The 25,273-nt window shown below is 40.8% G+C and overlaps 2 protein-coding genes across 2 annotated transcripts; both read right to left on the reverse strand.

Annotated features, from left to right (window-relative positions):
• Positions 1–278: 278 nt before the first annotated feature.
• Positions 279–9,445, reverse strand: strip1 (striatin interacting protein 1). The gene is made up of 20 exons (XM_070846758.1): positions 9,315–9,445; positions 8,163–8,232; positions 7,968–8,042; positions 7,072–7,206; positions 6,829–6,949; positions 6,330–6,505; positions 6,112–6,239; positions 5,844–6,026; positions 5,435–5,655; positions 5,181–5,246; positions 4,991–5,054; positions 4,818–4,889; positions 4,476–4,550; positions 3,730–3,827; positions 3,243–3,369; positions 2,959–3,059; positions 2,775–2,841; positions 2,576–2,680; positions 2,264–2,468; positions 279–1,621 (listed from the first exon to the last, which is right to left on the reverse strand). The coding sequence occupies exons 1-20, from the start codon at positions 9,423–9,425 to the stop codon at positions 1,374–1,376; spliced, it is 2,448 nt and encodes an 815-aa protein (XP_070702859.1). The 5' UTR covers positions 9,426–9,445; the 3' UTR covers positions 279–1,373.
• Positions 9,446–10,504: 1,059 nt separating this feature from the next.
• On the reverse strand, positions 10,505–24,684 carry LOC139210187 (S-adenosylhomocysteine hydrolase-like protein 1). The gene is made up of 17 exons (XM_070840185.1): positions 24,207–24,684; positions 20,984–21,095; positions 20,633–20,776; positions 20,354–20,454; positions 19,417–19,519; positions 18,724–18,818; positions 18,355–18,461; positions 18,134–18,250; positions 16,729–16,792; positions 16,275–16,363; positions 15,880–15,950; positions 15,591–15,685; positions 15,318–15,416; positions 14,396–14,464; positions 14,007–14,085; positions 13,591–13,711; positions 10,505–13,218 (listed from the first exon to the last, which is right to left on the reverse strand). Exons 1-17 carry the CDS (start codon positions 24,384–24,386, stop codon positions 13,212–13,214), a joined length of 1,653 nt encoding a protein of 550 aa, XP_070696286.1. The 5' UTR covers positions 24,387–24,684; the 3' UTR covers positions 10,505–13,211.
• Positions 24,685–25,273: the final 589 nt, after the last annotated feature.

Consider the following 25,273-nt stretch of genomic DNA (forward strand, 5'->3'; position numbering starts at 1 on the left):
CTTTGGGAACGGCATGTAAGAAATGAGTCAAAGGCAGTGATTTCTTCTTGAAGTCTTCTTTGTTTTCCTAATTTGATTCAAACCTTTGCCAAATGTATCCAATGGTTCATATGGTTGCATGTGTTCAACCAATGAAACTACTGTATTCCTGGAATGTGGTACATTAAATAAACACGAAAGGGGTTTAGACTGGAAACCCTTCACATTTCCTGTCTGTATCTCTACTTCTGCTATCAAATAATGGCAAAACGCCACAAAACAAACATGTGCAACATGAATGACAGTATGATTTTATTACAGTATTTACGTCAATGTAAAACAAAAACCATGATAAATAAGTTTCGCAATTTACATGTATTCTCACTCACTTAACCTTGAATATTAAAAAAAAAAAAAAAGTTGAAATGTAGAAAAACAGAGGAAAGCAGGTCTGTAACTGGCATTTCATCTACTTTCACACATTAAAACTATGTGAACACATGCACTCCACTTTTTTTCCACACAACAAAGCAAACTAAACTACTAATGAGTTTCTTTAGGTGAAAACATCAAGGCTGTTACGGTCATGTCCGACCGGCCCGGTGCCTCCATGGTCCCAGAGCAAAGGTGTGTAGGCAGCATTCAGGTGAGACAATAATGCGACTAAAATCAAAAACACTTGCAAATGCGGCAGACCAACAAAGGTTAAGTCAGGTAAGCAGATGTTTGTTCCCTTCAGGTAACAGCCATTAAAAAGGTAATACATGTCTTAATTTGTACAGAAATTATGACTAAAAACCCCCGAACCCCCATTCCCTTCACCTCTCTGAGGAAGGCAAACTCATGAGATGTACCAGGGAATGTTAAATTTATCAACATCTTAAATGTGTTGAGCTCTGCCTCAACGAAGCAATCACACACACAATCACACACACACACACAATCACACACACACACCTTTCAGTTTAAACAGTTAACACGTAAAATTGATTCCAAATACATTTCTTTAAAATTAAGAGTGATCATACTATAATGTAGTGCTTCGAGGTCAAACTTACTTCCCGTCTGTAGCAGGAAGAGGCACACAAAGCAAATACCTGTATATGTAAGGTAAGGGTTTGGTGCTGAGTCCACATATGGAGTAAGATTGAGCACTGAATTCGTTTTCAGCTACTTCATTAAAAATCTGTGGGTGGCATTAGAGTGGGAGTCAACAGTTCAACACATAAAGCATTTGATTGGAGCCTCCATCAAACCGTGAAACGCGATGATTCAAAGTCTACACCTTGAGGATTAAATCCCACCTTCAGTCTGTACAGCACGTGTGACATAATGCTGAGATCTGTGATCGATCAGTGCGAGTACTCTTGGTCTGAGCTCCTGATTTTATAATCTCACTGTAGCAGTTCCTCCCAGGATATAGGTTTGGAGAAAACCTCCCGCTCCAACCACAGGTCATAGTTCATTTGGAAATCTTCGGGCAGGTCCACCCTCTGTCCCAGAACACTCTGCAGGCAGTTGTCCACGGGCAGGAAGTCCGGGTTGCTGTGACTCTTGTCGTAGCGGCGACTGTTGAAGCGCTCGATGTTGGCCCGCAGAGCACATTCCTCTGCCTGGAAGTCCCACGGACGGGCATCCAGATCTGCTCCATGAAAGCAAACAGAGGTTCACATTCAATGCATGTTGGACTGCTGCGAGTAGAAATAAAACTCAGGGGGTGTGCCAGTAATTCTGACCTCCATTTGGGCTGCAGTTAACAATTATTTGCAAATACCAATTAAGAGAGGTGCTGCACACTGAAACGTGTCTAATGAGCAGCAAACTAAATTGTATGGCTGTACTGTGATAAAACACACCCACCAATGACAGTGTTAATATTGCCATTTCTTGCTAAATAAATAAAAATCTACATTTTACGGGTTGAAAATACGGCATCCACACTTTTAAATCAGCTTGATCATCTCAAGGCCAATGTTGAGACCGGTTAGGACCCAGCTACGTCATGAACTTTATTTTAAACAAGGAGAGAAAAAGGCGCTCATTGTCGATTAAATGCTGATCATCATTCACTGGAGTTTATTCTGTTTAGAGCTTTTTAGAACATTAGCCTTCTAAATAACATTAACATTACGTTACCACTCAATGACTCATCATTCACAGTTACTTTTTATTCTGATGTTTGGACTATTAAATGTTGAATATATTTTCTAGACCCAATTTGAAATTATCAGAATAGTTTAGCTTTTGTTGTATTCTGCTTCTATCTGTGAGTGTTTCCACTCACCGTTTCCGTAGGCCCAGTCGTCGTTGAGACGATGTCGGACCTTCTGGTAGATGGCAGACATGGTCTTCATGTTGCTCTTCCTCCACTGCCGCCCCAGGTATTTGGTCTGCACTTTGAGCAGCTTGAGGACGTACAGCTGCATCATGGCCTGCTTGACCTTCAGTGCCCTCTTCAGGATGGGAGCGGACTTGAACACCACCAGCATCTGGGAGGGGAAAAGATGGTGATGAGAGCTCAAACGTAATGTCTCTCGTTCGGCATGATGCCATCTGTCAGGGTGATTGATCACTGATTGGTGAGAGCTGCTCTCACCATCGTTCTGGAGTGCTTCCACTTGGTCAGTTTGTTGAGGATCCTCAGCAGGTCAATACAGGAAAACAGATTCCTCCAGCAAAACTGATTGTTGTCACCCGCTTCCTGCAAAAGGCAAAATGTCCAGACTTCAAGACTTCAATTCTAGAGTCAAAGAAACAGTCTGCAGATGGTGACAAACAGAAAACAGCAAACTTACCAAACTCTCTGCAGTTAACTCTGGGAGCTCATGCACCACACAGTAAGGGAAGTCAAGTACTGAAATGCTGTTAGGGAAGGAAAATTAAGAGCAGTGAAGTAAAGTGGGTTTTAAGTAAAGCTCTCTGACATTTGTTGTGACTGGGAGTCTTGATTTTTGTTATTCAAAGAGGCCCTGAAAGTACCTGTTTTTAGCCGTGATATACGACATGATGTTCTGGTTGAAGAACTTCAGAATGAGGGGGATGCAGTTGGCAAACACCAGGTGTTGAGCCATGTACTCAAACTAGGAGATAAAACCAAAACACATACTCAGTTAAGCCTGATGATGAGCCATTTCCTTGTAAGTGAAATAAACAAGAGGATAAGACAACAAGAGTTCCTTTTATTTAGGGAAATATCTAATACGTGGAATTGGTATAGTTACACAGAAGTCTGGACTGTAACAGAACAAGTGTGACGTCCATACCTGGTAGATGTGGTTAAGTTTGAAGTGTTTCAGGAGCAGTAGCAGGACGGCGGAGATGGCCTTCACGATGATCTCTTTGTGCCGATTGACATCAACACCAAGTTTCATGCTTTGCAGCACTGTGGTCCTGTAGAGTCCAACACAACAGATCAGGAGCCAATTCAAGTGTTTTACAGGCAGTCTATGATTTATACTCTATTTAAATTGAACTTAAAATACTTTCAAGCCTGCTAAAGAAACCTTTGGCCATGCAATCTCTGAATCTGAATTATACCTTGATGTGGTTGCATGCTCAATCCAATTTGAACCAAACTCTCTGTATACCAACATTCAAAAGTAAAGCAGATACCAGTCGTTCTTTTCCACTTTGCATATACATCTGATTGTACAATTGTTACAAAAGTCAGGATATTATTCTTGTCCAGACCATAATGTTTCACGGAAAGAAGACCTGGCAGAGCTGTTATACCCTTTTAGAGTCACTTACGGCATCTCCTCCGGCAGCACGTCTGCCAAGATGTTGATGGAGTCTGTCTTTGCTTTTGATGTCGGAGCTGCTGCCAGCAGGATCTTCAGCAGAGCAATCTGACAATTCAGAGAGACAAGTCCAGTCAGTAATCAGTCTGATGTGGAAGCTCCTGCCTGCTTCTGGGCGGATAAACTGGCAGTCAGACAAACAGTGATGGCTGATATTTGTACAAAAACAGTGACTAAACACTGATGAAACAATGATACTATGTGGGGCCTATAAATCTAATGACCATAATATCTTACTGTGTTAATCCAACAATGAAATCGCAAGCACATCAGGAGTGACAACTCAATAAAAGTAACAAGATTTCTAAGCTTAAACTTCAAATCAAAATGCATGATTGTTTGGTTATTTAACATTTAACCTATACCACAAAGGGTATTTTCAGTGTGTAATTTTCTAACTATTTTTTGCATCTTTTGCCTAAAAACAAGGAGCTGAAACAGAGTAAACTATGCTGTAACCCTATCTTTTCTATGCAGAATGGTTACAATATGAGACACAATACAAAACTATATGATACCCTGCACACTTTTGTATTGTTACTTTTATTCAAAATCAATTCATAGTAACATTTAGCCGTATAAATCATATGAAAGTGTAGATACTGTGTCGAGCAAATTTCATCATGAATCACTTCTGATGCGCAGCACTGCAGTGTGAACTGTGCTGGGAAATACCAAACCACAAACAGCACCAACCATGTATTGAGGCAAACTGGGCAGAATTCCCTGATAGAGCAGCTCAGTTGAGCACATCTCCACCTCCTCTTCACCCTGAGGACAAGGAGGGAGAAAACAAGAGACACAAAACACACGAAATAACGTTACTATGACACCTTGAGACAGTTTGGCCTTAAAACGTCTGCTACCCTTAACCAGAAGAAAGAGTGAAGGCAAGAGAGGATAACAGCGGGAATATAAAATGTAATATTCTTTGTCACTGCGGCAGGTTCAGCCCTTGTACATGGAGTTGACTAATTAAGTTGTAGTCTCGTCTCCACAGGGAAGACATAATCTTAATACCGACAGGTTTCCACTTACCCCAGACAGAGGGGTTTTTTGGAACTCCTCCTCCTTTGCAATCTGTACCTCAGCGATGGAGACGTACTTGTGCTGAAATGAGATGAAAGCAGCACGACTGCGATTCAGAACTGATGATCTTCTCTCGGTCAAAAAATACATTTAATGAGATATAGTGAAAGGCAATGCAATACCTGCTTTAACGTCTTAATGCTCTCGTGAATTGGCCTGGGCAAGCCAACAACTGTATCTGTATCACTGCAAAACATGTACCAGAGTAATCACGCTTTAATGCTTTATTTCAGCACACACAATATATAGAGTATAAAAATTGTCGTCTCAGGTTACTTCTTTTGAAGGCCAACAAGGACAAAACTAACTTACTTTCCAAGCGTGTAACCAATAAATTTACTTCTACTCGATTCCAGGAAATTTTCAATGTCCTTTTCCCTGTTGGAGAAAAAACAATAAACTCAAAACTTCATCTTAATCTTCATCTCTCTAGATTTGTGTACATGAGGAAGAAATCAATAAATAATTGAGCTTTCATTACAGGTAAACACCATAGGTGTGTTCTGTTGGCACGACCAAACATCCAAATGCGTTTAGTATTATTATGAAGTCAGACTGAACAGTACCTGACTTTAGGAGCCCATGGCAGACCTTTGGGGAAGGACACTCTCTCTGATGGAGGGTGAGGAATAGGAGGAGGCATGACCTCGTCCCTCTCTAGAGGAAAAGTCTCTGCCTCTATAGAGTTGTCATTGTCATCGTTGTCATCCTCATCCTCTCGAGAATCATCGGCCTTGTAAGGATCCTTTTCGTTGAATGCGTCAAGATTGTCCTGTTTGATCAGCGCCTGTGTAAGTAACAGGGCAACAGTAAAGTCACATCGTGAGTGGAACAGAGCTGTGATGGGCAGGTAGAAAATCTAATACCACATTGCATCCAGGACTCAAAAGGGCCCTAATGATACATGTTTCACTGTAGCTAGCTTTAGCCAACAATATGTTTGGTCTGAGAGGAGGGAGCAGCAATCATCTCTACCTTGTGTTCACGGCGTGCCCGTTTTTGCTGCTGCTCTATGAGGTCGGATGCGGATGCAGGAGGAGAAGCGGCCCTCATACTGCGAATCACTCGAATGCTGTCCTCCGGGAGAGGGGGGAGACCCAGCTCCTCACGCTTGTGAACCTTTATGCTCTGGAGCTGCTCAAATCCTCCGAGTGTGAACTGAAACAGAAGAGAGGATTTTAATACGTCTTTTAACTTCAGATGTTACTTTTTTGTGGTGTTAACAGTCACGAATGGCTCTCACCAATATGCTCTTCCACAACAGCAGTAACACCTTCTTCATTGGGAAGTGAGGGGCATGACCACTGCAGAATTTAGTAACCATTCCGAAGAGCATGACAGAAATGGGCTCGTTGTTGAACAGGGGAGATCCTGGATCAGGGAGGTGGAGTGGAAAGTTTACACTACCAGTTTCTTTATCATCAGTGACATGACTGCAGCTTTGACACAAACAACACTCACCCAGTTCTGCTCTGAAGGTTTCCCTGATGATTTTCCATTCAGGCTTGTCAGCTGGATCGTCCTGTTGTATCGTTTCCACCATCAGGTACATGATGTTAAGCAGTACTCTGAGATCTGTGCTGTCAGCAAGGGAGATGGCTGGTTTTCTGACAGCACTGCTACAGGCAGCACTGTTACTGAAAGGGAGACAATACATGTTATATACAGTTTTCCAGACAGATGTAGCATCGTAAAGCCAAACCACACATTTTTGCATTGCTCACTGTGGTTTGATTTTTGTAACCAACTACATTTTAGGTGATTGGATCGGCCTTTTGTCATTCTGAGAAACCTAATACGGCTCTGACGTCATTTAAAAATATGGTGTCAAGCTTTAGAGTGCATCACATTTAATGCTAGTAGTTGCTATCTTTTGTCACTAACATCTTTTGTAGCAAAAACTAGACTTAAGTGACTTAGGCTGGCTTCTGCATTGCTACAAAACTGATGAAAAACATACTCAATCTCCATGTTGAGCAGCTCCACTAGAGCAGAGAAGGTCCCCACATCCAGCAGCAGAAAGATGTTGTATCTCATCCAGTGCTGTACCTCAGCCTCAGAGCTGCACTCTGCAAAAGTTCCTACAGAGAAACAAAAAATACTGCTGTGAAATCTACAGAGAAAACCAAAAATACCCTCCCTGATCATTCATCCTCTTCAAATTCAGTACATCTTAAACCAGTCTGAGCTGATATGGACTGACCCTGAGCCATGTACAGAATAGCTCTGGCAACCTTCAGCCTCTTCTCGCGGGCAGTCACCTCCAGACCGTCTAACAGGCGCATGGCGTGAGCTCTGTGCTCAGCTGCATCAAGTTCTGTCCACTTCTTATCAGAAACTGAAACACAAAAGAAATGGAGATAAGAAACTTACATATGCACACACATTAGTCATTCTTTAAAGCCCAGTTCAAACCAAAGATACACAACGAGACAAAACGGTTTCAGACATTGAGGGGAAGTTACAGCTGTGTAAACCGACTGATCTTGACTCAAACCGGCTGATGGTGTCACCTGCAAGTTTCGTCACAAGTAGCTGATGTTAGAACATAAAAGCACATCGCCTGCTTCCAGTCAGCAAACTGTCATCTGGTGGAAATGGCAGAGTTAAGGATGGATGAAAGGGAGGATCACCTCATGAATTTGTTGGAGGAACAGCCATGTCTGTATGACACAAGCCATAAGATTTACTCAACAAACAAACTGCCCTTTGTCACACTGTAGAGCGGACAGCTCAAAATTCTTGCTCCACTCATTTTTTATGATTTTGCCATCTCATAAATAACAGAAATGCAATTCTAGCAGGTCACTCACTATCACTAGCCTCAATAATATTTGAAGACGCTACAAATCATACCCAGCTACAGCTGGCAATTAAAAAAAGGTAAAGAGAGTCATTGCTATGGAGACGATTTGCCGTCTTGTCTGGTCGCATTGGTGTAGACTGGCGGCTTTCACAACGTTGCAGACCGGTGCATTGCAAGTAGTAGTGTAACTTGTCTCACCATGCATCTTTGGTATGAACTGGGTTTTAGTATAACAGATTTTTTACTATTAATTCATTAAGATTTGCTTGAGTTTATGCAAGTTTCTACATTACCATGTGTTACGAATTCCACCTCGAAGCACTTCCTATTCAGAGCAAACTCTGGTCCTTCAGTATAACTGTAAAGCTCTGAAACATACAGAAAGAATATGTAAGTAGTCTGGATACGCTCAAAAGTTTCAAACACTGAAAGAATTAAGTTCAGGTGAACAAAGGGGACATTTCAATGTCCATGCTGACCACACACACCTGACAGCTCTGCGGCCCACTTGTCTGTATCGGCATATTCGAACTCGAGGTCTGGAGACTCAGACAGCCCCTGTGCAAAACACATGACACATGTTAAAGAAACTATTACTTTAGAGGAGAAATCCAACTGTCCAGCTATAAACTGCATTGATCAAACAGACAGCTTCCAAATGACATCTAACATCTACATCATGAAAAGGGGCCATTCTAAGGCATTGTTACTTCTTTTCCCTTGGATAGTTTCAGTACAATTTGCTGAAAACTTGTAAGTCAAATCCTCCAAGTGCAAACTGAAACAAAAACTAGCATCTGAAGGTAAAAGACATATTAAATCCTCTCTTTTATTTCAGTTCACACTTGCTGGCACACAAGCTTCTGCCTACATGTGCCAATGAGTGCTTTTTACATTGTAGTATCTCTACTTTAACTTATTATTTACTACTTATATATATCTACACAGTAAGAAAGTTTGACATTTAAAAGAACAGCTCATGAATCAGTTTATTGCATTTAATGATACAATGATTATAACTGGAATGACATCATTTTGAGTTTTATTAGGTGATTATTCAGAAGATCAACAGGTCAAAAATCTTCATGTACTGGTTAAGAATTCAGGAAGTGATTTTCTTGGACATTAATTAATCACAAACCTCCCTCTGCCATGCTAGGAAGCACTGACTCACTTTGTTTTCTTTACAGGTATGTGGGGGCTGCATGGTATGCATAGATCATGAAATGACAGTAACACACCGGGCAAACACACTAGAGAGAAGAAGCAAGCAGGAGCCGGAGGATTTTCAACAGGTCGCCTGTGGATTCCTGACAGTCAGCTCAGTCTGGCCTGCGACTAGCTAACATCAGCTAGCTAGCCCCTGTTAGGCTACACCGCTGCTCAACATTAACGTTGTTATACAAATTATCACCAAACCATATGAACGAAACGCTGCACGACGACGGACACATCAGCTCAACAATTAATGACCACCTCAGTTGCTGCTGTTAGTTAACGTCGCCGAGTCGTGTTAGCTAGTTAGCCGGTCAGAGCTAAGTTAACTAGCTAGCGTTATGTGTTACAGTAGCAGCAGAAAAGGCCTTGTTTGCTCATGAAACTTCAGGCAGAAAATCAATCACACGCTTGTGTTCACGTACCTCTGAGTCTTTCCTCGGGTTGCGGGTGAATTCGCCCCTGCTTTTGTTGGGCAGCATAGCTCTCTGTTTATTGTTGACAGGGAGCCCACTGCCGTTCCCACCGACGTCCATAATCTTCAGGGCGCAGCGTCTTCTCGCGAGAAGACGAGAATATATACGAGAGTTCACATTCTGTCTGAAGGGAAGGAAAACATGATTTTATTTCTTCCTCCTATCTTATTATTCAGTTTTTATGGCTATTTATATGGGCATATACATTTTTTTTTTTTTTTACCATTTTGCTACTTTTTGTCATCATGTTACATGATAAAAGGCTACACCTCTATCTTATTATTCAATTCTTGTGGATACCATGTTTTAATTTTATTTTATTTTATCATTGTTACCAACAAAATTACCACAAACCAATAACCCACACTGCCAGTAGTAATCCAGTCATGGCTGCATCTAATACATATCTATACATGCGACATGTTGGTTATAGGCCATACATTTGCTTGATGGGTCAACTCTTTTTAAGTTAACTTTCTCACTTATAGGCTACTGTCAGTTAGCTTTAAGAGAAATGACATGGGTGACATATGACATTGGTCATATCTTGAATTCGCTGCAGATTTATTGCATCAACACTGAATACAACAAATCGAGTTGACTTTCTGATTTGGACAAATATACATGAGTGAATGAACTTACTTCCATAGACCAAAGAGGAAAGTCCGTCATCATGGTCCCACAACCTGGAAAAACCCTCTCCTCCCCGTTTGGTGGGGAAAGAGTAAAAGCCACGTTGAACTTTCTTGGCCAACAAGAAAAGAGGTGTTTTTGGCAGAGATGAGACCAGATTTTACCAGCATTTGTCTCAAATTAGTGACATTTGTACTCTACTTTGGGTAAATCATTTTAAGTAGTGGATCTAAACTCAAAATGTGCCATTGTTTTTGTTTAGTTTTTTTCTTTACCCAAAGCATGTGGCAGTTTACCAAATTTTCTGATCAGGTCTGTTACCAAATTACTGCCTTCATTTTTAAAAAGGATTCCCAGAATGACGATTGTCGTCAGGTCTTGCACCACAAAGCGATTGGAAATGGAAGGTAACTTGCAAGTAACGCATCAAGGAGAACACAAAATGCCCCCCCCCCCAAAAAAAACCTAACACACGTGTCTGTGAAATAATGTAACAGAGAGCCATATTTAAATCCAAACAGCAGTTTATTAAAGGGAACTGTGCACAGAAGTTTAACGGTGTACACTGCTGAAATTGTGTTCTTTCAAACTACAGATACAGTGTTGAAAATATAGGTCTACTTTATAACTAATATATCATTTACATAAGTTTGTCTCCACACCAAAAAACCAGCAACAGTGTTCAACTGTCACATCACAGTGGTATGCTTATTTAATTCAATTTAACAAGAGCTGTTTGCTCCAGAAATAACACATTCATTTGTCTCTATAATAGAGTTAAAGCAAGGAGAAATGACCATTATTATTAGTTTGAACAAAAGGAATTCATTATAAAAGGCATTTTCAAGGGTTATTATGAAAAGACCACTGTTAAATCATTAAAATGTGTGATAGTTACAAGAAATAAAACTGGGAGAAAAGTATACATTAAAGCCAATGTAAAACATTGAATGTAAAATGTCCCATTAATGTCTGAAAACGTCTTACAGTAATGCATCTGTTTTGAGTGATGTGAAACACTGATTTAACAACTCTCCACCACTGAAGAAGTAAAATACTTTTGACATCAGATGAGTATGTTATGATGCATAGCTCTCACTGTGTATTGCAGAGTAACAACCACATCGGGCATGACTTACTCAGAGAAAAACACAGCTGTACATGTGAATATAAATCAATAAGTGAGTCACAAGGCACTGTCAACTGACCAGTAACCATGGTTACAGCGTGCATATGCTGACAATGATGTCCTCACTGAATGTCCTTGGCTTTAATGCCTTTAAAGCTGCTTGTGCAAAGATGAAAGCACTCATAGTAGCACACTGCAGGCTACTATACAATTTAAAAGCAGCAGTATGTGATAAAAATCATACGATTTAAAGCTGAAATCCAGAAGAATAACCTGCAACCAGTTAAAGTTTTTTGAAGGGTGATGCAACAGGATACTGAGTAAATACATGTGGAGCGACAGGTACTGAACCTTCGGCAGGGACAGTAATATTGTCCACTGCTTCCAGCACAGACAACCACCAGAAATACAGCATGTTGAAATGCGTTGAAGAGCTTTAAATTCAGCAAGACGCAGCTACTGCCTGTACACTATATAGTTTGAATTAACAAAATAACTCAACTAAATCATCCAATGTGGCCACTAATTAAAAAACATATTACAAGTGAATATACAGAAGTAAAAGTGTCATGCTAAGTTTCTGCATTTAATAAGCCTCACAAAACGGTGCACAAGCTTCTTAAACAATGAAAACGGTCAGGAAATAAAACACTTTTACTAGAATAGCTATAATAATGGTGTAATGTCACAAGATAACACAGAAGGTAACGCTGAAACATCTGTCTTGCTAAATGTGCTGAAAACTAAGCTTATTCATGTTTAACCCAGAGCGTCTTTAAGATTTAAGTTTACTGTGCTGTTGTTAAAATCTTCAATAGAAAAGACACCTTGTTGTTGTTAACATAGGACCAGCTCAATGATGCGCCGCAGCCAGTGCCACTACGAGATCAGCCGATCAGAGGCTGCTGCATACACAGCCTGTATGTAACACTGTTCAGCATCTAGACTTGTGTTAGCTGTTTGCATAATATACACGGCTGAAGATCACTTTGATTTTGATCACAGAGTATCAAAATCTTGAAAGCTATTTTACAGCTCTACTGTAAATAATTATTTCTTGAGAACAACAGTGAGAGTAGATGTGGATAAAGTCAGAGTGCTGATCTGGTAAAAATATATTTACAGATAGTTTGAGATATTTGAATGCCCTGAGGTGTACACACTATTCTTACCAGACACCACAACCTCATAAATGGACACATCTCTTCAAGAGCATAAGTGAGAAGCTCCTTTCTTATCTTTTCTACAGTCAACAGCCCAGAGAGGCTGAAGGTTAGCAGTAATGTGGATGATGATACTACACAGAAATGGATTTTGTATGGATGGAATGTGTTAAGTAAGTGAGAGCTGTCACATTAAAGCAGAAAGAAAACATTAAAGCTGCATCAAGTGGTTTTTCACCATTGGGGGGCAGAAAAACTCCAACTCAGACACACAGCCCTGATTTACAATTAGATTATCAAGTTGTTATGGCTCATTTGTAAGCAAACAATTTGCCTACTTCAACATCTAGCAGACACACAGCAACATATACGTGGAGGCAAATTTCTTGCCATCTGATAAATTTAAGAGTTCAGAGTTTTGTGGATTTGGAATTTCAAGTGACCATTTGGCATTTCGTGGAGGAATTTGACATAAGATTTATATCAAACGTATCGCTTAGTGCAGGTTTAACTGAATTCACAATGAACCATTAACATTAACAACTGTAACCCTTCCCCGTCACAGTCATTTGGCACAATATATTAATAAATTTTTATATCAATCAGAACTCTAAATTAGCCAAAGTGGTGGGGAAACTGATGCACCAGAAAATAAAAATCCCACAAACAGCAGAGATAAGTGCTGTGGTTACGCTGACTTTAAATAGCCAGCTGGGTGCCATGTGCAGTTCTGGGGGAAGCAGCAGGAGAAGGGAAACTTGGCTGTGGCCAGAAAAATACAACTAAATAGATTATAAGCTGTGCATCCTGTGAGGAGTATAAAATACAACATACATACATCTTTCTTTTGTGTTAGGGCTGGGTGATGTTGGGTACCGTCCACATTTGGATGTGCTGAAATGTGGTTCCCTTATAGACTAATTAATACCTGTGAAGACCAAAAACAAGTTTAGTTAGAGATTCTTCATAGAAAACGCTTTCTTTATTTTACACCTGTGTGTGTGTGTTTATATAGCCAACTACAAGTCAAGTATCAAGTACAAAATATCAAACAACTGCTAAGTACAGCTACTCACATATTACAATGAAGTGGTATATATAGTAGCATAGTAGTAAGTTTTTTGTCAATTTAATACTTTGGGCTTTATGGCTTGAAAAGAATAAGCAATCTGACTCTAATCTACAATATCAATTTGACATTTTATAGACTAAAACAATTATCTAATCAAAAATGAATTAAATTTAATTATTAGCTGTTAGTGTCACAGTTGCACCAGTGTTTTGCAGTATCCTGTAGTACCTGTAGTAGTTGGGTTTGAAAGGACCGTTCTTATTCAGCCCCAGGTATTTTGCCTGCTCATCAGTAAGCTCTGTCAAGTGGGCATCAAAAGTGGCCAGATGCAGACTGGCGACATATTCATCTGAAATACACAAGTGGTTTAGTAAGACAGAGATGCACACATACACAAGACTCAACACAGGAAATCAACTTAATGTCTGCTGGGTAGTCAGCTACAGTGCGGCCATCACCAGAGGCCATGAGTAAATACACAGAAGATTTTCAATTTCAATCTTAGCCCCGTCTCAAAATTGTAATCTCAAAACTTACATGTGAGGCAGAAATAAACTTGCACTCTCCAAGGACAACAGCCCAGATATGATGAATATTACTTTGAAGACTTAAATACTACAGGTCAAGGTTAAGTATCTCCTCACCCATTTTCTTGGGAAGCAAGTAAACATCCTGCTTGTATCGTCCCTCAGGAGCGTTGTACAACTCTATAAGGGCGAGGGCCTGGGCACAAACATGGATTAATAATACTGTTCAAAATGGATACAAATGATGAACCGAAGGAAGAACATTGGATTACAGAGCAATAATAGCAGTGCACTGTATACTATGGCATGTCATTATGTCCTTCACAAGCAGAAATCTATTTTCTATTTGTACGTGGTGATTCATGACAGGTCAGGTCATGCCAGGACAGCCAAATAATAATAGCAAATAGAAAAGCACATGGTGAACTCTATATATTATCTGCAGTTTGACAGCAGCAGTAACTAGTGTGTGTCTTTAGCTGCTGCACAGCTTATCAACATGTTACCTGGGTGGTGGCTGTGATGGACAAGACAAAGGTAGGGACAGTCGAGCAGCTGAGATTAAGGAGACGTCCCTGAGGAAGAAAGCAACATGTATCAACAACCTAGGCTTTAAAAAGCAATCATGTTTGAGTGTTGCTGTTCCAACATGATGAAACCTTGCATGTCAACATGAGACTAGAGCAGATTAAGAAATGTGCTGCTGTGGGCAGGGGCAGCAGAAAAACATATTTTAGCCACCACAGTTTAAGCGTATTCTATATTTAGAATATTTTCACTGCTGAACCGAACTGAAGCCGTTCTCTCTCTCTCTCTCTACTAGCTTCAAAGCCACCAGAACTCCATTGATAAAAGCAGTCATTTTGCCTCTTAGAACAATGGAGTTCGCTGTGCTAGCGTTGCCTCGAGCACGAACACATTAGTTTGGATCCGAACTATCCATTTTAAACACCAAAGTCACACAATAACACAAGCAAACTAACTGACAGCGGCAGCAGTACACCAGCAACTCACATGCTCTGTGAGGTAAAATTACTGTTTTTGTGAATGGAGCTAGGTGGCTTTGACGCAACCAAAGAATGGCTTCACTTCAGTCAGAAAGGGTTGTCTGATGGCAAGGTAAAGCAGTAAAAATATTCAAAAGTTATCATAGACCTCAAGTTGATTTTTTAAATGGGCCTTTTTTTGCTGACCCCATCCACAGCAGTACATTGCTTAGCATTCGTGCCGACACTTGTGCCTGCTCCTCCAAAGTGGGAGCATGCTGATGCCATCTACTGTAAATAATAGACTAACTATGCATAAATACCTCATACTTCAAATAATCTTAACTGTTCCTTTAAGACCTGAAATCACATTCATCACATGGCCGACATCTGTATGTATTTATTACACATGGTTGGAAGGTGTACAGATATATCCAGTTACCTCTGCCAGAAGGATAACCCTCTTGCCATCAGGCCAAATGACATGATCCACTTGAGAGCGCACTCTCTCCCAGGTCAGTTCAGGGGTCCGAAGACTTGCCTGCGAGAGATGAGAACATCAGTCACCCTTATGTTCTTTAAGGTTGTTCTACACAACGTGACTGACATGCCTCTTTGCACAATCCTTAACTATGTTTGAACTGGAGCATCTTAAATATACATTAACTCTGTCTGTAGGTAGATTGAACTTTGTCCATTATAAGCACTAGTTTACCACATCAATCTCAGTATTGGAGTGGCCCATGTTGCAGACAATAGAGCCATTTTTCATTCGGTCCAGCTGGTCTCTGGTCACCACATTTTTGTTCCCTATGGAAAGACACAATCATTCATCTTCAATCAGCATACGTCTTCTGTCACACAGGACACAGTTAGCACAGAGCGCTAAGGAACAGTGCAGAGGACCATGAACTATAAGGCATTTATATGTCTGACAAAAACATGATCCCACAGCAGTGCACCCCAACCAGAAGTTACACCAGCAAGGTTTCCAGTGCAGTTACCGGTGCATGTGATGATGACATCAACTTGGCGAATGACCTCGTTCAGCTTGACCACTCTGAATCCGTCCATGCTGTTTACACACGAGAGAGAGAGAGAGAGAGAGAGAGAGAGAGAGAGAGAGAGAGAGAGAAAGAGGGAGAGAGGAGGTTCAGCTCTCAGCCTCAATGAGGACAGGGACAAACAGGTAATTATTTATTGACAAGCAAATCAATTCAGCTGTCAGGTTAATGTAGTGTGTTTGAGTTTCAGCTGAACGTTAGTCATCTAACAATATGTTAAATTATTAACTAAACTGGCTATGTTATCCATACTGGTCTCTATCCTGGTGCCTGTTCTATTCATTTATTTGTGACACATTCAGCGTGGAGATCATGCCAGTTGTTGTTTTCCTCACCAGGCCTGCAGGGCACAGATGGGATCAATCTCCGTAACATAGACGATGGCTCCCAGGGCTTTCAGGGCAGCACAACAACCTTTTCCAACCTGCAAAGACGAGATGATATACTGTATGACTGGCAGAATTAGGTATGCCAGTCATTACCCTGACCTTAACAAAGAAATGGTATTTATCAGTGTTTAAATACAAGCCATCTTAATTCAAAACAATCAGGCAACATGGTGAGCCTACTGATCTCAAACTGTGACGACTAAACTCAACAGTCAGACGTTGGTATATTCAGTCTCCTAAAAATATCGGCCAATTACATGTGAATGCAGCCATCTGTGTTATGAGTGCACGGCCTTTGCTGTCTGTCTTTTAGCACTGAAATGTATCGCCATGAATATTTTCACAGCTATATGATTAAGATGTGGCATGTGGCGTGTTAACGTTAAGAGAAGTATCTCACCTCACCGTACCCACATACAACCACCTGTTTGCCTCCGAACATGACATCTGTGGTTCTCTTCAAGCTAGAGAGGTTTGAGACAAAAAAAAACAGCACATTTTGTGAAAGTGAAAAAACTGCCAATCTGTATCTATTGGACTCCAAAATCTGGCATCTTTTGGCACCGTTTGTACAAAGAGTTTCCACACAACAAAAGAAATGTTCTCTGACCTGTGCTAAATAGAAGTTTCAAGTGTAGTGACAGTATACTTTCTACAGTTCTGGATAATATGACAAGTCAGTGGAATAACAATATTAATATTCACGTTCTGCGGTTTCTAAAACAGATCATTAGTTTCCTTAAATATCCTTGTACAATAAACCCAAATGTATGATGCCACTGCCATTTAGAGCCTTAACTCATAATGGAACACCTGCTACAAGACATCAGTGTACCTTGCAGATAATTAATCAGAAGGAACAGCAATAAATTATGAGTGGTGAGTGTAGAAAGCACTGACTCAGTACAGACATTGTTAAAGAGTACTAGACCATTTACTTGATGTTGTGGTGATAATTAACAGGAGGGTAATAAATTTAAGTTCTCAGGCTGTTCCGCTCAGTATTGAGTCCAGAGGGTTGGCTGGAGAGGAGTATTAGAGTGACAGCTTTTTAAAAAGCTGTTGAGATGATGTGTGAAATTGATCAGGTGCCCTGTGATAGCAGCAATGTTTCCTGACCTTTATGTCGCTGTGGTTTTGCAGTAGACAGTGTTCTGGTATTAGGCATTTAATAGCTGATGACCCACTCGAGAGCAAGGTCAATATAGTTAACTAAAACTAAACTAAAAACTTAAACTAGGTGTGAAAAACATTTTAGTTAACTGAGATAAACAATTGAAGAAAACATAAAAAACTAACGAGAATAAAATATACAGGAAAAGTCTTTAGTTTTAGTCTTTGTCAATTTGGTCAAGTTTGTCAACACAACACACATGAGGAGACACTGCTGCATGTGTATTGAGATCTGGATGTCTAAATGACTGGGAGTCACTTCTCTTCACAACGTGTTGTGTTTGTAAAAGAGCATTTCTGAATTTCTTCAGTCTACTGCTGACAATTGCCAACAACCAGTACTATGAATGTGTTCCTGGAGAGCCCCAGGAGACCGAGCTCACAGCTGAGCCAAAGTGCTCCAGTTGGAGGGAGCAGACAGGCTTGGTTTGATTTTAAGCCTCATCTAATCAGATTTGAGTGAATTAAACTTCAGGTTGTTTTCACAACACAATAAAGGGTCTTTGTTGCATGTTAACTTTCAAACCAGTCACTGTAAAGCTGTCCAATAAACAAAGTGTGTAGTGTTTCAGCATCGGTTCAGCTTTGTTTTTGTCCAGTCCTCCAAAAACCCAAAGCGGGATCTTACTCACCCATCCAGGATCGACTCTCTGCAGCAGTACAGGTTGTCAAACTTCTGCTTTGTCACAGAGTCATTTACATTCATAGCGGGTACGCACAGTTTTCCAGCTTTTGAGAGCTGATACAACCTGCACAGAGGAAAGCAAAAACCTGTCACTTCGTGTTGGTGTGTGTCTCTGTGGGTGTGACTGAATATTTCATAGAAATGTGTATCATTAAGCAAGAAAAATACCTGTGGACCCCAGTGACGCTCTCCTCTACGATGCCCCTGATCTTCTTGAACACATTGGGGTACTTCTTGTACATCCAGTGGGTCAGGTCTCCACCATCATCAAGGATCTACCAGTTAAGAGAAAAATAATATGACGACAGATTGTAAAGCCTGACATTTCTCATCTCCTACCGGGACCCCATGAATTTATTGCAGATATTTATGTATAAATAACTATTGTATGAAATAATTTGAAAAGAAATCCTGCTCCTCTGGTGTTTTTGTGCACAATTGAAGCATTTGTTTGTCTATATCATTCATATATCACAGTCTATTACACAAATGTTGCCTTACAAAGGAAGAAAAAGAAACTTGAAACAAGAAACAAACCATGTTAGGCTGCCAACCCTCATTGTTGACACAGCGGTCGATACACCACCAGAAGTCATCCTCAGACTCCCCTTTCCAGGCAAACACAGCCACACCTGAAACATAACGATGGGTAATATCTTGATCTACAACCCCACGTTTGTCTGCCATCTTGTTTGTCCAGTCTCGATTGAAGAGGCAGGTATCTGTGTGTTCTAATTGCCATATAGTTTCATGACAATTCATCTTTTTTTCAGATAAAACAACTCAGCGTGAAGTAGACTATGCACAGCAATAACAGTAGAAACAAATTCAACCACCCCCCCATCTCCACTGAGCGACTCCTAAATCTGTTGTAACTCCCCTCAGCTTGTCACATCATGAAAGGTCTACTGTGGAAATTTAGTACATACTTAAACCATCACATAGCAACTGCAGATAAAGGGCTCAAGTTGTGCTGCTCCTGCAAATCTCCCATTATCTCTGCAGGGCTGATTTTTCAAGAGTTTATTAAACATTTCCAGACAGTATCCCTGGTTCTAAAAGACACAAGATGCTCACATGGTAAAGCACACCTCTGCTCATAAGAAAACATGTATGATTTCCAAGCTTCCGTGTTAGTGAGGGGCAAATGTGAGGTCCATTGTCTGCATTTAACCTCCCAAACTTCTGTGTGTGTTTGAGCTGATGTTCTTCACCTTCTCTACTGCTTACCCGTCTCAGACAGAGCGGCAGCCACTTCATTCTGTGTAGAGTATATGTTACATGCAGTCCAGCGGCACTGAGCTCCGAGAGCCACCAGAGTCTCGATCAGCACCTGAAATCACACAAGTGAGGGGGAAGAAGACAGGAAAACAGTCAAAGAAGACAGAGATATTCACAGGTCAAACAGGTCAATCAATAACACTGGAGATTACAGTGAATCAGGTCTGTGATATGTCTGCCACACTGTTTCATGTTTATTTTATTCTTATTAGGAATTTCCCCTCGGGGATCAATAAAGTATTTCTATCTATCTATCTATCTATCTATATTATTTGGCTCAGTGGAATCAGCTGGCCATTGAGTTGTTCATGAAACAAAGCCGATCATTAACCTTACGAGGCAGCTGGATTCTCGAGATCACGATCACTCGAGAATCCATCTTGGCTCAGAGTTATTTGCTTATGGCCAAACCACGACCAAATCAGCTTGAGCTACAGGGTGGGGTTTAGGTGACAACAGCAAGAAGCGTCAGTTCAAGCAACTGTGATTTTTGGCTTCATCTCAATGTCCATAAAAGTTCCTATGAATTGCATTCATCCATGAAAACAGAGAAAACAGATAAATATACATTATACATATATGTACACACACATACACATATATAGTCGGTGATAAATAGATGGTTCATCCAATCATCTGCCAAGTATTTTGTCATGTGCCTGCCCTGTTATGAACAGTTTGTACGGACGATTTCCCAGATCGTACTGTGCAACAAACCATCTGGCCCAAAAGGTTGGCAATTTTATTGAAATACAGACAACTCCGCAGCGTAGGCTGCACAGGTAAAGCGTAAGTTCGCGCAAAGTTGCGAAAAAGTAAATGGTGCAGAGACTGTGAATAAAATTGACTTAAAAACACAGTATGGCACTGCAGCTGTCAGTCTTACTGCAGTCTGGGCAGTGATGTGAGTGCAGCCCACAATTTTGGCTCCTGCCAACGGTTTCTCGCTCTGCGCTCTCTTCCTGAGTGAGATCAGCGCTGACATATCTGAAAACAAGAGGACATTTAAAAAAAAAAGGAACAAGTGAGAAAGACAGTAAAGCAGATGATGCAAAAGTTCCTCTAGGCAGCAGCTGACTAATTTGGAATAGAAAGACTCGACACATACCACTCTCCATTTTCTAAATGATGACACCATTCAGGTAAAATGGTGACCGTTTCTCACCTTGTTCTGCAATCTCAATCTCACGTCTGCCAAATTCGGCCTGTTTGATGTTCTTGACACAGAAGTCGCTGCTGCCCTTGGAGTTGACCTGAGCTTTGTCCCGTGGTGAGGTCTCGTCGTCAGAGCTATCTGTGTAGGACGCAGCTGTGAAGGAAAAGACGCACCAAATTAAAGCCACCGACGGGTAAACAACTGATGCAAGAAAATAAAACTGATGTATACCGATGCTTTACATCAAATACAAATCAACTGGTTTAAACACCTTACAGCTCAGTGGACATATATAATAATACAGTGTGAATATCTTTAAATTTTCACTTGCGCTTGTGTTTGGCCGTCTCTAATTCTTACCGGAGCTGTAGCTGTCTGTGGAGGACTGAGAGATGGAACGGGACAGAGAGCGACGGCCTGCCTTGGTGGGGAACCTGCTGAACTCCTGCTTGTCCTCCACAAACTGGATTTGCTGAAATTGAAAAAAAACACTGTGAATTGAATGCTTTCATAGATGAACTGAAGATGAAGCTATTTCAAGTGGATTACAATCAAGCGAGCCATGAAACAAAGCTGCTAGCAATTTGAAAGCTGACATTATGGTTCAGCTGTTGGCTGGGCACACAACCATCCTTCTTTTCCCTCTTTGAGTAGAAACAGGAGTAGGACTGTTTTTATTTTTGTCTATCTTGAGGTCTTGTTTATACAGCCTCAGCTTAGACTTGGATGAAGTGCACTGAAGAAAAATGTTCTTTCCTAAAAACACTTTGGCATCATGATAATCCCACTCAGACAAGTAAACTGAATTTATCTCATTGACATAAATAGATGTAGTGCCATCAAGGCAGATGTTCCAAAATGTAAGCTGCCAAAGCCACATTTTATCATTTTATTTTTCATTTTTGGATGGCCTCATCTTACTCGTTCCTGCATAATGATTGTGAGCAGTTTAACACACGCTTGTTGTGACCCCAAAACTTCCAGACAGATAAAATCACAAACGATGCACACAGATCTCCAGCTTAAAATCAGCTAATTAACAGTACTGCATGTCCACCGTGGTCTGCTGAATAAAAGTGACTGGCATGTAAATCTGAATTGTAACTACTGATTAATTTGCACAGCTATTAGACTGGCTGACTCCCTGATAGAGCTACCAGCACTCGCTTTGCCTCTGAGCAAATAGCCACTGCTGCCAATTTTCCTAATTAGCTTCAGCTGGTTGCAGATTCATCTCCTCTTTATTCTTTATTTTTCCACATCCAAATGAGTAGTTAATCCACACTCAAGTAAAGCAAATGTGAGAGGAAGAAACTGTTGTTTTTGTTGTGTCTGTGTGCGCGCCTTGCTTTATGTCTGGTCAGCTAACTTTTTATCACAACGGTAAACAGAAAAACTTTTGTTGACTAGGAGTTTGTGTGCATCTAAGCAACACAAGATAGTGAGACAGTGAGAAAAATCCTCTGGGTGCTCTTATCTTCTCCTATGCAAAGTAGAAGGTGCAGAAACTGCTGCACCTCAGCAGTTTCTGGACTGTGTTTTTTTTTCTTTATCATGTCAGGTGATACTTTCACGTTTTGTTTTTTTTTAAATCTCAGCAAAAACAGTCTAACATAGAACAAAGATCAGAGCACCAGCAGATTTAATTAGATGTTAATGAATCATCCTACAGACAATATGGAGTGACTAAGAGGCCATTCCTGTTATTAATGTGCCTCAGCCTCATTCTCTTCTTCTTTGAATGAGAGTCAGGTTCTTCATCCTGATCCACTCAGTCTCTGGTTTCCAGGTTCAGGCACCGTACTGAAAACCCTCCACATACCAGTGAAAATGACATGGCAACAAAGAACAATGTGAAGCTGTTTTCTTGGGATTAAGGTGACGAGACACTACATATTTGCCCCTGGACAGGACAGGACAGGGTGGGCTGGGTTACAGGGTCCCAAAGCCTGACTGACTGATACTGATCCCCTCAGATTTATTAAACAGCCATATTAAAGATTTTATCTATTCATTGCAATTTTCAAGGTTCTTATAGACTCCAGGACCACTGATGATTGTATTTAATGTGATGGCTGGATGTACAAAAGCATATGTATACACATTTTTACTACAAGTTTTAGGTATTTATATTGTGAATCATTTATCTCATGTTTACGTTTCTCCATGCTGCAAGAGAAATTCCCCCTCAGAGACCCTAAGTTTGAAAGGTGACTGAAGCCTAGATGATCCCAAATTTAGATCACTTGCCCCCAGACTGAATGCGCAAGTGAATGCGCACCGACTTAATGTTTGAAAGAAAATTTAAATGACATCTTTACCGATTGTGATTATCATGTAATTATGTTTTATTAGAACATGACTGATGAAACCCATGCCTGACCATAACTACACATGGTCCGCAGCAACATTTGACCTCACACGGTGGATCAAAGTAGCCGTCACCAAACTTTGTTAGCATCTTTTTCTTGCTGTGTCTTAACATGAACATAAATTAATTCATGTTTTACAGTAGCTGCCCCTAGTTCATTTCTCGACTTCTTGTTCTTTGCAAGCTCTTGAGTGCTGTCATATTACGTTTGTCTGAGAGGGAATGAGGATGTGAAACGGCTGGTCTATAATAAGGCCACCGTGCTGACTAATAAATCCTGTTGAAATTTTGCATTGACAGATTTACAGTCATGGTTGAGTTATACACTGCCTGTTTAGGCACACTCAGCTAAAACTAATACAGTCTAATATTAAAAAAAACGGAAATGCATAAATATTATTCATCCATGGGGGTTGTAATGTGCATTTTGTTGTTGCAGAGAGGTGCTTCTACCCCCAAACAGAGATTAGAGTGTGCATTTTTCTGAAACTGGTTTTCGTTTGTCCACTTCGACTTAAATGAGACGTGCAAATACTTTCTGCTCTAAAACCCCATGAACTAAAGGTGAAACTCTTCCTTGTTCCTGGAGTGTCAGTTAACAAGTGAAACAGACCCTGTTGTTTCAAGGAGTTTAGGTGACACTGATTTTCTTTGTGCAGACCAAAAACAGAGAAATGGGACAGGTCTTGACTCATTCTACAAACAGCATATAAATGACAGTAATGTGATCCATGTTGCTTTTATTATTTCTTACTTTGGAGCCCAAACAACCTGCCCAAAGAGTCTCTTCTTACTACTTCGCAGTCTGGGGTAATGGGAAAAACAAACGTCCACAATCTCCATATATAACAGATGTATTAACACCTGTAATATTGAGTCTGCTTCTTAGTGTTAGTGCCTTTTGCTTGTGTAGTTCCGGTCTTTATTTGAGCACAAAATTTAGCTAAAATATTTATGTATGTTTTTGCTTTACAGGCAAGTGGGTTGTGAAGATAGAGGCTATTGCTTTTATTCACCAAAGCACTGAAGAATATCCTCGAGGCTACTTATTCTGCTGTGGGAGTTATTTTAACACCATTTCTTGAGGTACAACTGCACCCCTATAATTGCCAGGACACATGTAAATGTGTCACAGCGGCTACAATATATTTAGGCAAAGCTAAAAGCAGCGTGTGGATGTTTCAGACGGTGTAAATGTCCGTGGGCTCTTACCTTTTTGACGGGTTTGTGCGTGGGCACGGCACTGAAGGCGGACGACAGCTCTCCCATGTTCATTTCGCTGTTCTTGCTCACGGTCATGGCTGAGTATTTTTCCGCTACGTTTTCGCTTTCTTTCACCTCTTTGCTCGCCTGTTTCAGCTCCAGCTTCGCCTCCCCGGCCGGGTCTGCCATGTTGTTGTCTGTCTGTGTCTGAGTCTGACTGTCTGTGTGTGTGTGTGTGTGTGTGTTTGTACCGTTTACCTGCTCACACACACACACCGGACGGTGTAGCAGCTCCTCGCGCTGCTAGCAGGCTGCTAAGCAACGAGAAGCGGACAGGCGCTTTCAAATGACGGAGAAATAAATAGAAAGTGAGCGAAAGGGCTGACAGACTGTCGGTGTTTACTCCGCTTTGATTTGACAGATTAGATACGCTGTCTGTTGTGCTGCGCAGAGCGATGATTCTCTGCTGGCTCAACTGTCACCTGGCTGAGCAACTTAGTGGGCGGTATCCGACAGACTGAGGGGGCGTCCTATTTATACTGCTGCGTTCAGGGAAAGTGGGATAATGGCAAGATAACAGCCTATTGCAGACTCCAGTTTATTAGGTACACCACAGTCTTACTTCATGAAGGTTATGAAATATGATTATGGTATATAGTTTTTATATACGCAGCCTCTGGCAGGCACTGCAGACCACTGTACGTCAAAGCAACCTGACACAAAAACAGCTTCTACCCACAGCCTATCGCACTTAAATCTGTCATAGTGTCAGAAACAGTCCCTGTGCAATAACCCTGTTACTCTGGTGTTCTGTCTTAACTGTACATATTCTTTTTTTTTGTATATCCTCCTGTCTGCTGTGACACTGTAAATTTCCCCCATCGTGGGAATAATAAAGGAATATCTTATCTCATCATCTCTCCCTTATGTGTAGATCTGATACAGATCTAGAGACATGGGCTACGATACGATTCAGGCACAATACCTTACGATACGATACGACACGATACGATACGATACGACACGATACGATACGATACGATACGATACGATACGATACGATACGATACGATACG

Source organism: Pempheris klunzingeri, chromosome 2 (genome assembly GCF_042242105.1).
Source record: "Pempheris klunzingeri isolate RE-2024b chromosome 2, fPemKlu1.hap1, whole genome shotgun sequence".
Taxonomy (NCBI): domain Eukaryota; kingdom Metazoa; phylum Chordata; class Actinopteri; order Acropomatiformes; family Pempheridae; genus Pempheris; species Pempheris klunzingeri.

Bases quoted from the DNA above. Each gene is read 5' to 3' on its own strand.
- LOC139210187 (XM_070840185.1), bottom strand. From the start codon at position 24,386: ATGGCAGACCCGGCCGGGGAGGCGAAGCTGGAGCTGAAACAGGCGAGC. The intron at 18,462-18,723 runs GTTTGTTTCTTG...CTTAACTGGTAG, and splicing joins AGGGTTGGCAGCCTAACATG to ATCCTTGATGATGGTGGAGA. The intron at 16,364-16,728 runs GTGAGATACTTC...TCGTCTTTGCAG, and splicing joins TTGTATGTGGGTACGGTGAG to GTTGGAAAAGGTTGTTGTGC.
- strip1 (XM_070846758.1), bottom strand. From the start codon at position 9,425: ATGGACGTCGGTGGGAACGGCAGTGGGCTCCCTGTCAACAATAAACAG. The intron at 7,207-7,967 runs GTAATGTAGAAA...TTTGTGTTTCAG, and splicing joins GGTGGAATTCGTAACACATG to TTTCTGATAAGAAGTGGACA. The intron at 3,828-4,475 runs GTTGGTGCTGTT...CTGAATTGTCAG, and splicing joins CCAGTTTGCCTCAATACATG to ATTGCTCTGCTGAAGATCCT.